At 46.8% G+C, this 10,973-nt stretch overlaps 1 protein-coding gene across 2 annotated transcripts in view; it reads right to left on the reverse strand.

The window, feature by feature from the left end:
* Positions 1-10,282, reverse strand: part of ADCY8 (adenylate cyclase 8) — a 116,180-nt gene extending 105,898 nt beyond the window's left edge. For both annotated transcript variants that reach the window (XM_077189043.1, XM_054632042.2), the window contains exon 1: positions 9,290-10,282. In XM_077189043.1, coding sequence (XP_077045158.1) covers positions 9,290-10,210 — 921 coding nt within the window. In that variant the 5' untranslated portion in view covers positions 10,211-10,282. The remainder of the gene's footprint in view (positions 1-9,289) is intronic.
* Positions 10,283-10,973: the final 691 nt, after the last annotated feature.

The following is a 10,973-nucleotide window of genomic DNA, read 5'->3' on the forward strand; positions in this document are numbered from 1 at the left end:
CAAAAATATGCATGGCTGAAAGAAGTCAATGCAGTATTCCTCTTTTGATGCATCGTAGAAGATGTTGAGATGTTTTACACAAAACTCTCAAAGAAATTGAATATTAGTCACTTATAACAGCAGCTGAGGAAGGAAAATTTTCAAATCAAATGAAGCTCTGAAATGCATAAAAATATCTGTGGGTCACCACAGACCAATGATTGATTTAGTGATGGAATGGGTATGATCCTCATTCCCAATCCCTAGCTCAAATCTGTGGTGAATATTACTCCTTCCTCTAAAAGAACAAGCATATCTGCATAATAAATCATACTGAGCACATGTGGGATGATTTCCATGTCAATTATAACCCTGTCTAGTATGCTTATGAAGCTTATTAATATTAATGAGCATTGGAGGTACTTTCCCATATGAAAAGAGGATCATAGGATAAAAGAATGTATATCTAGATCTTATGCCATTATTTGAATAACTTCCTTGAGATCTAAGTAATTTATTTACCTTAAATTCTATCTCCAGAATTATATAACATCTGCTACATGCAATATCATGTCATATCATGTAATATCATGTAATATAATTTAGTTTTTCTGTGCTCATTCATTTTCCTGCTTTTTTACTATTTCTTCTTTTCACTGTGGTGATATTTACAGATGTATGAATGAGCCTTCTATGATGGCAGACCTAATGCAAGGAACACAGAATAGATAGCTCCCTCCCTGAATAGTTCTAAGGTAAATGAAGCAGGAGAGTTTGAACAAAGGAGAAATATAGTATAAGTATATAATATAGTATAAGTATAGTGCCTAAAGATTAGATCAGCCCAAAGACATAAACTGATTCTCAAAATGAAGATTCTGACAATATTGAAAGCTTCCATTAATTTAATTAAAGAAGAATTTCTGGGGTTTTTTTAAGGGAAAGGAAAGCAAATATAGAGGAAAATACAAAATTGTAAAGTGATGACTAAATCAAAATTGAAAAATAAAATTGAAGTAAAAAATTATATTATTGAACTCAGACATTTCATTTATACTCAGGGCTACTGCTATCTAAATTTAAGCTAATGCATAATATAAAATCATAACACTAACATCAGACTATTTGGAAGAAGTACAATTATTTGTTGTGATTGTGGAAAAAAATGGCTTGTGTTAGTTTTGATTTTTTTTTACACTGATATACTTCAGCTGCTTCACAGACTGCAGCAATGGTTAATTAATGAACTTTCTCTCTCCTCTAGAGCTAACTGCATGAAACCTTGCAGCAGGAGAAGCTGGCAAATGAAATAGCAGCATTTCTTTAAATAGTTGCTAATAAATACAACTCGTATGACAAGACATTCCTCTGTCAGGCAATGGCTGCCTGCCTTGCACTTCATCCTGTGTACAGTTCCTGATATTTTTGTTCTAGGTTAAGCAGCACCACACTGGTATCTCTGTCAGCAGACCTAGCTGTTTGGAGAGATAAGCATGACACAGCTTATTCAGAGAGATTCCTGGAGGAGCTGGATGTCTACATTTGAGTTCTTTTTCAGAAGAACTGTGGATTCACGGCAAAACTTTCCCTAAAGAGAATCCTGACAAGTCATCTTCATGATTCACCTAAAAATCCTAATATCTATGGGATTCTTTCTACTCATTATGTGGGCTTTAAATCAAGGATCTAAATGAAGCCTGTGAGTAAGTCAGGTCTTAACATCTTAATATCACTTAGAAAAATCTTTAGTTTCAAGAAATGCCAGATCCTCAGGATTTTTGTACTTGATCACTTTTGATGGTCTCTTCCATCCCTGGTTTGAATGACTGAGACTGCTAACAAAATGCTCAAGATTCACTGCAGCACTAACCCAGTCATTTGCATTCATCTCCCTCCTCGGGTCAGATTGAAACTTTACAGTCCTTTCTGCACTCCTGATAGGTACAAGCTGCACTGCACCAAGAAGACAGCAAGTGACAGAACTTGTCATTGTAAGAAAGGCAAGATAAAGAAAAAATGGCTCATAAGCCACAAAGCAAGCTCAAGGTCCTTGAGCAACTCATTTGCAGACACACAACTACTAGAGTTTAATTCAGAAGCCTATGTTGAATGCCACCATAGTCTTACAGATCCTTGCACAGTATGCAAAAAGACTCTGCAACTATGGAAGGCAGGGAGTATGTCTAAAACCTCAATTTTTTCTAATTCCTCTTGGTTTCCCTGATTTACACAATCACTGTGATGTTTTCCACTACGTACTTGGGCTTTTCAGCACTCTGAAAAAGAGGTTCAAAATTCACCAGGTCAGAGTGGAGATCCAACTGTACAGTCTGCTGTTTGGGACCTGTGTTCAAGAGAATGATTTAACAACATTATATAAAACACTAAAATATTGAGTAAGGACACCTCTAGTGATGAATTCCATAAACAGTTGGTTACAGAGTCAGTATTATTGTTTTTTAAATTTTTCTTTTTTCACATTGAATCTTAAACTTTTATCTTCACAGAACGACAGCTGTGCTAGGAATGAGTTTGCTTTGGAAACTCTCTGGTGAGGTAAGACACAGACTTCAATCTCCTCTAGGGAAAAAGGGATTCAAACCTTGGTCTACCAAATCCCTGGAATATTTTCATTACCACATTTGTTACACAGAGGAAGAGCACAATAACCTTCTCTACTGACTTTGACATTGGGCAGGTGCTGTGTGTGTAGTAGAACTGCAAAATGTGTTGCAAGTAGAACAGTGTTTGGATGCTGGGTAGGGTAGGAAACTTAAAGTTATTGAGACATTTCATGGGGTGCACAGAAACAGAGGCACAATTAAGGGCAAGAAGGCTATACTTAGAGAAATGTGATCTTATAGTCACAGACACATTGAATGCAAGTTTGGAAGGGAGCTCAAGGATCAGCTGGTCCAGCCTTTCTTGTCAAAAGCACAGTCTAGACAAGATAGCCCAGCATCTTGTCCAGATGAATCCTAAAATTGTCCAATGTCATTCAATCAACCACTTCCTTGGAGAGATTATTCTCATTGCAAATATTTTTCATCTTGTGTCCAATCATAATCTCCCCAAGAGTTAATTTTACACATTACCCCTCAACTTTTCTATAAGACTCCTTGTAAGAAAGGTCTGATCTTTGTTGCCATCCTTTAAATACTAAAAGGGTGAAAATGTCTCCCCTAAGCTTCCTTTTTTCAAGGCTGAAAAAACCAAGTTCTCTCAGCCTTTTCCCATACATCTGTCTGACTTCCCCCTTCTTTGCTCATCTTTGTGGCCTCTTTTTGGAGTTTGTCCAGCCAGTCCACATCTTTTTTGTATAGCTGGGACCAAACCTGAACACAGTATTCCAGGCCAGGCAAATGCTGAATCAAGTGAGATAATGACTTCTTGATCTCTGCTGGGGATGTCAGCAGCCCAGCCTCCTGCTGGCCTCCTCTGCCCAGCTGCACACGGGTCACTCATTCGGAATTTGTTGTCCACCAGGACTCCAAAATCCCTTTCTATAAAGCTGCTTCCCATCCAGGCAGATTCCCAGCCTGTGCTGCAATCCCGGGTTATGTTTTTTAGATCCAACATCTTACACTTGTTCTTGTTGACAAGGACATAGGGTACTTGCTAGCCCACTCTTCCAGACAATCCAGATCTTCCTACAGGGGGGCTTCTCCTTTCCTTACTCAGTTTGAGACCATGGACAAACTTTATAAGGGTACTCTTGATCCCATCTTCCAGATCACTTATAAAGACATTAAGCAGCATTGAGCCCAATATTGATTCCCTGAGGACTCCACTTGTGACAGGTTGCCACTTTGAAAAGGACCCACTTGCCACCACCCAGTGGGTGCTTCCTTTCAGCCCATTGCCCACCACAGCACTGACCACTGGCCCAGACCATTATACATGTGTGCCTACAGGAATGGAGTGCCAGGCAGGAGCTGAGTAAGGATTTTCAGGTTTGGAGTTTCCATCAACCCAAGCATTCATTTAAAAGTGTAATTTCTTTTCTGTTTACTAAATTTCACCTTTTATGTGAAACACTGTAGTTTATCTCCTGCATAGCCAGATATTCTGGAAATATGAAAAGGTAAGGAGAAGTTGTCCTACCCTCAACCTTCCCCGCCTTCTGGAAAAAGACTAATCCCTTGAACAGCTCCAGTTTTGCCTTCTCTTTCCTATTCCCATGACATCATTGAACTGTTGAGAAGTGCAGTAAGAAGCTGAACTAGAGATGTTTATCCCCTTCAGACTTCTGTACAGGCTAATAAGGATCATTCAAACATGATCTGCTGTTAACTGTGAGCTGTAAGTGCACTGCTCTGGTATGTGATTATTTCACATTAGATGTTGCTGTTTTGGAGCACATGCCTCTTTCTAGGCCATGAAAAACAACGAACAAGCAATAAACAAACCCTTGACAGCAACCCAGAAGTGCCTTGACAGCAGAAAAAAAAGTCATATCAAATCTAGGGAGGTAAGTTTTAGTGAGAGCAAGCATATTGACTGTTGTAAGCTGAAATTCACTGATGAAAGCAGGTTTCATTCATGGTTTTGCCTGAGTTCCTATATATTGGAGGCAATTAATCATCAAATTGTAAATATACTTAGTGCATTTGCCCTACTTAGCACAACAATGATGCAGCTACTCCAAAGAAAAGTGTATCCAATGCTAATCTAATTAAGCTGTGACCCACTGATACTGGTCAGGTGATATTACAGGATATAAAAGGAAAGCAGTTCGTAATCCAGTCTAAAATCACACACTCAGTTTATAAGTAGCCCACAAAAGACTATGGCAGAAAAATGCATAGCAAATAATGCTACAAAAGCAAACATGAGGAGAAAGGTTGAGTGCTTTGATTCTGCTTCTCAAATGGTAGTTAACTTTGAAATGTCCTTATATTTTAAAGATTGGATAGATTTTCCACAAGCATTTAGCAGAAATTTTGAAGAGATGAGGATGTTTTTGCATATACTCATATACTGATATCTATGATCAGATTTTGGAAAACATGCAACTGAAATTCGCATGCAAAAGCTGTCAGTTTCCATTGTACAATTACACAGATTTATCTCTGTAGGGCTCCTTGTGACTTCATAAATTCTGCCTTTCCCTCTATTAATAACACACAGAGAGGATCTGGGAAAAAAATAGTTCACAGAACTGCCTAGGCTTGGAAAGATAGAGGGAAAAGAATGAGTTTACCCAGCCTTAGTATTATCCACTTTAAGGTTATTTCTAAATGTATTTTTAAAGTTTTATTTAATATACATAATTTAGGACTTGGTTCTGCAAGGTATCCCTTATAAATGTGATGTAGTAATGAGAGTATTCTTACTGACTCTGGTGGAATTTGCTTATGTGAATGAAGAGTGAAAAGGCAGAGGATTAAAATCCAGAGGATGTGTGTAGCTTACATAATTTCAAGCCTGTCAAAACTCATGTCTATATTATCATCTGCCTATGTTACATAATATGAAGGAGCTCTGAGTTGTTTGTTCTGCCCCATATGCCTGAAACACATGTGGTCTTTGAAATTTTGGGTTGCATACATTGTTACCCAGGAAAAAGTAAAAATAAATGGAATATAGATAAAACATTCATTTTGGGGAAGGTCAGAGACAAACACTATCCCATCATGGTATCTGGCCAGGCACACAAATCCATGCACTGCACTTGTTTACCAGTAAGATCTTTCATTCTCATTTGCTTCCTGAACCAATCTTTAATCGGTACCAGTGCAGTCTTAACCTAAGTCATGGTATCAGTCTCTTTTTCATGGTTCCCCTCAAGCAGAGCAGCAGCACATTCCTCAGCACTTCAGCCTGGAGTCAGATGGGTTTAAGAGTGATCATATCCCCCCAGAAATATTCAACACTTAGCAGGATTGAAATTAGTAAGTCTATTTTTGAGCTTTTGTTCTTGTTACTTTACAAAAATCTAATTTCAAGCCTTTCTCCTTCACCTTTTTCTAGGATGCTAGGGAAGAAAAATCAGGTGACATCTTAAGAATTACTGCAAGAAAAGAAAGGAAAACAAATAAATTATTTGTATTCATGATAATACATGAAAACTACAGCAGATAGTGAACCAGGCAGCAGTACTGCATGCTTGTATGAAGCATTAGCAATGGTTTGACCTGCTTCTAAACAAACTTTTCAGTGAAACCTAGCTAAGTCAGTAAACTTAACCAAGAGGTTAGGGGAAAACACATCAAGGCACTTGATTTTCCTTTTGTGTAAACTGTTGCAGCTTTATGAGTTTAGATAGATGTATGACTGACTTATACCTGTGTGACTAAGAGAGTCACAACCATTTTGCCCATGGAGGCTACTCTGGATACAGTACTAAATTGACTCAGGACTTTTTTTTTTTTGAAGTGAATTCAGTATTTTCCCTGTATGAAATCTAGATTTTTAAAAAATCAGTAGAAAACACATTGTTTGTAGCATGATCAGAGTTTTACCATCTGCTTTTTCTTTCATTGCATACTTTAATTCCTGGGTTTTGTCCAGTGTAAGTGTCTGTCTGCATCCTGAGGCAGAGCAAGATGCTCACAGATATTGCTACATAATCAAATAGTTCATTTAGTCTTGTAAAGCTTCTTTGAAGGGAAGATGCTGTCTTTTCCCGGAGAAAATAAGCCTTGTGATAAAAGAGAATGTTTTGCCTGCAGGAGGAAGAAATCTTTGTTGGCCCAAAGATTTCTACCTAACCTTGATGGCACAGTCATTTAAATTATCTGTTTTCACCTGTGAAGCAACAATGCTACATCCTTCACCAGCCGCAAAAACCCTCATCCTCTAACACTCGAGAGGGCTCAGCAATCCTCTGCCAAAAGTAAGAAAATGGTGCAAGGCTAGAAAACCGCCAAAGTAGGTCTGTGCCTCGCCCGGGCACCAGGTGCGGCTCTCCGGAGCCTCGGGGCCCAGCTCCATGCCTGCCCTGCGAGGGGTGGCCCGGGAGGGTGAGGGCCGTGGGGTCCGGGCCGCAAGGTCGCGGGCGGGCCCGGTCCCCGCGGGGCCTTTGGAGGGAGAGAGCCCCCGGTGCCCGCGGGGCCTTTGGAGGGAGAGAGCCCCCGGTGCCTGCGGGGCCTTTGGAGGGAGAGAGCCCCTGGTGCGCGCGGGGCCGCTGGAGGGAGAGAGCCCCCGGTGCCTGCGGGCCGCTGGAGAGAGCCCCCGGTGCCTGCGGGCCGCTGGAGGGAGAGAGCCCCCGGTGCGCGCGGGGCCTTTGGAGGGAGAGAGCCCCTGGTGCGCGCGGGGCCGCTGGAGGGAGCCCCCGATGCCCACAGGCCGCTGGAGGGAGCCCCCCGGTCCCCGGGGGCCGCTGGAGGGAGGCCCCGATCCCCTCGAGCCGCTGGAGGGAGCCCCCGGGCCGCGCCGCGCCGCCTTCAGCACCTTGAGGGCGGACAGCGCTCGAGGCCGCGCTCCGCGCCTCCCCGACCCCTCCGACCTCCTCTGGCATCGGGTGGGAGCCAGCCCCGGGCCGGGGAAGGGTCCGGCCTCTCCCGCAGGGGCTGGAGGCCAAGGGCCGAAGCGGCGGGCTGTGTTAAGTGGTCCCTGGACAGCCGGTGTAAATCAGCACCGACGTGTGGGAAGCTGCGTGGATCCTGTTAAGGAGATTTATATGTGTAGTTTATGAAGGCAATCATCTGGCTGGTAATCTCTCATTTTGCATCACTCCAGGGCAGTTTGCTCACACAACTGGCTGCAAAACACAGATACTAGTATCTCTCCTGGGAAATGTGTGTGTTGTGTGTGTATAGCAGCTAAACAGCTGTGATACTGGTGCGTAATGAGATAGCAGCACATTACTCACAGCTCCAGGAGAGGACGTGGAAGTAAATTAAGAAATCAGCATAACTCACACAGCTTTTGACCCGTCACTAGCAGCACCAGCAGTGCATGGGAGTAGTACACGGCGTGCGGCTGCAGTTCATTCATCAGCACATCACCAAGGGCTGGGCAACAACTCTGCCACAGCCTAATTGTCTCACAGGGCTCAGCCCCGCACAACACACTGGGGCAGTTTTTCCCAAAACAGGGTGAGCCCAATCCCTGGGACATGAGGTGAGGCAGCCCACAGCTAACAAGTGCATGTAGTAAGGGCATGGGCAGGGGTGGGCAGGGGTTTCAGGAGGACCAGGGTCTAAGGAAGGTAGATGTGTCCCAAGAATCATGGACACCAAACTTCCAGGTGCAAGATAGTCACTTCCCAGGTGCACATCACAACACTCATATAAATAACATGCCACCAGCAACAAATTCCTCTGTACCCTCCCTCCTTTTGGGATTATCTGACAGTATATCCACCCTTTCCTCCCCGATTCTGTGGAGCAAGCCAAATGGAGATGATAGTCTGCCATGAAATATTGACAGCACTGAGATGTGACAGTCTGAAAAGGGAGGGAAAAGGGAGCAGCAAGAATTTCCAGGATTAAGTTGTCCTAGTACACACTATTTCTTGCCTTGCAGGGATATGGGGAGTTTGATGCATTCTCACTTTACTGTGGAAGAAGTCATCTGTGTGTGAAGTCAGGTGAGACCTGGTTTTAACCCCTCAGACCTATCCTGACCAGTGCTTCTCAGCAGTCTGCACCACACAACACTCTACCACGTAACCAGCACTCTGTCCTAAACATCACTTGTAAGGATTCAGAACAACAGTGTTTGTCCTTTGACCACTGGAAGAAAAGGATTCTTAGTGTCCTCTAACACAGTCTAGGATCTCACATCAAATCTCCCAGGGAAGCTTTGCTCTGGCTTCACTGAGTTTTCACTGGTTTCTCTTTGCAGAAGAGCAGCATGCTTTGCTCCTGTTTTTCCATAGCTCAGATCAAGCTACCCTTCACATATAAAAGTACCAGTTTCCCCAGCAGATTCAGAGTTAAAAGGCATGAGCAGTTAAATGGGGTCACCGGGAGAGTTTGGCCAAGACAGTCATCTCACACCCCAAACCACTGCTGGAAGTCAGGGAAGGGAATAATAAATGACCCATCCTCCCCACTTGCCCCAGGAGCTTCTCACCCCAGTGCTATTTCAAAAGACAGAAATGTAGTGAACACAAGCAGAGGGGACAGGGTGCTTAGAAAGTCCCAACCCCCAGCTTGAGGTGAAACACTGGGATGGGCAATGGGAGACTGAAGAAGAAAAACAAGAAGGTTGATTTTTGTCTATGATCCCCCCTCCAGGTAATGAACTTCTGAGCACCTGATTAAAAGGGAAGGGATTTTTTGGGACATCCCCCCACAACTCCTCTCACTCAGGGTGATGGAAAAATAGGATTGTTCCCACCCTCTCCTCACCACAGTACCTGGTTAAGAGAAGTCACGGCAAACCTGGGGATAACCAGCTGCATAACGAGCTGCAGGACAGAGGTGACCAGTCCAGCCAGGATGGCCCAGGTGAGTGGCAGCGGGAGCATGCTGTAGGTCGCAAAAAGCGTGAAAAGCACATAGCCAATGCCGTCCCCAAGGAGGCCACAGCCCAGTCCTGCCGCCAGAATTTGCGTGGCCATGGCCACCCAAGTGACAACACCACTGTACTGCAGGTAGGTGTATGAGGTCGTGTCCTTCCTGACCACCACTAAGGCACAGATCACCACCTCAATGCCAGTGAAGAAGCCCAAGAGGATGCCCTTAATGGGGTCCATGGGGGCAGAGGCCAGGGTCAAGTGGAGGAACAGCAGGGTCAGCTTGGTCAGCACGTCCAGGATGTTCATGACCACCTCAGATTTGCGCCGCTGACCCAAGAAGTAGCGCTGGTAAAGGCGCTCTAAGTCCCGAGACTTAAAGGAGTTGCGGAGAGTGGGGAAGATCACCCCACGATATGTATAGCCCCAGTTGAGGAAGAAGTCGGAGTTGCTGGGGGCACAGTCCAGGGGCAGAAAGCCCAAGTCTCCGCTGCTGCTTGTGCCCTCCGGGAAGACTTTGGTGCCTCCGTTGTTGTGGCGCTCGCTGGCCAAACTCCGTCCGGCCGACTGCCGCCGGAGGTGGTGCGGCGGGTGCGGGTGGTGGTTGGGGCAGCAGGTCTCGTCGGAGCTGAAGCCCTTGCCCCCGCCGCTGCTGCTGCCGCCGCTGCTGCTGCTGTGCTCCTGGATGAAGCGCTGCTCGGTGATGTGGCGCACGGCCGTCTGCCACAGCAGGCGCTGGGGTCTGCCGCTGCCGGGGGGAGTCCTGTTGATGGTGTAAAGTTCATCGCTGTCGCTCAAGCACCGCACCTCCGAGAGCTCCATGGCGGTGACTGGCGGGGGGCAGAGCACCGGCTGGCGGGCGGGGGGGCACCCACCGTCTTTGGGAGGGGAGCAGGGGGAGGGATGGAACCGCAGGAGAGGAGGGAGGGGATGTCGAAGGGCGGGTGGCGGCGGCGGGGTGGCGGTGCGGGGATCACATTTATCGGCAGGTCCCCAGGTCTGGCGGTGCGGCTGGCGGCGGGGCTGGCTGGCCGCCGGGGTCCGGGGGGCGGCTGCGCCCGCTTAGCGCAGGCGGTCCGAGCCCCGTGCCCGCTCCCGCGGCGCCCCGCGGAGCCGCATCCCGCGGAGCCCGGCTGCGGCGCAGCCCCGGCGCCCCGGCGGGCTCGGTGCGCGCCCTCCTCGGAGCGGTGCGCGGGAGTGAAACCGAGCCGCGGGTTCCGAGAAGAGGTGGAGCAGGAAGGAGCGGAGCATCTACGGGCGCAGCCCCACTGCCCGGTGGGCGATCCTCGGCTCCATCCGGAGGCCGGAGGCACGGAGGGGTGGGGGCAGCCGCCTTGCAGAGCCGGTCACAGCGGGCAGCTCCTCTCTCCGGAGATCCCGGGGCTCCGCTCCGAGGTCTGGTGCCCGGGAGTTGCTGTAATTCCCGCGGCTGTGGTCAGCGGCAGCGCTGCGAGCTCGGGCAGGAGGGGAGAGGCAGCCAGGTCTCGGGCATCCTCGGTCACGGCGCCAGAGCCGCCGGCCGGGGGCTGCCCGCCCGCTTTCCCCCGGCGGCGGGGCATACCCCTGGCTCACGGGGCGCCTCTGC

The sequence above is a fragment of the Agelaius phoeniceus genome, chromosome 1 (genome assembly GCF_051311805.1).
Source record: "Agelaius phoeniceus isolate bAgePho1 chromosome 1, bAgePho1.hap1, whole genome shotgun sequence".
Classification (NCBI taxonomy): Eukaryota; Metazoa; Chordata; class Aves; order Passeriformes; family Icteridae; genus Agelaius; species Agelaius phoeniceus.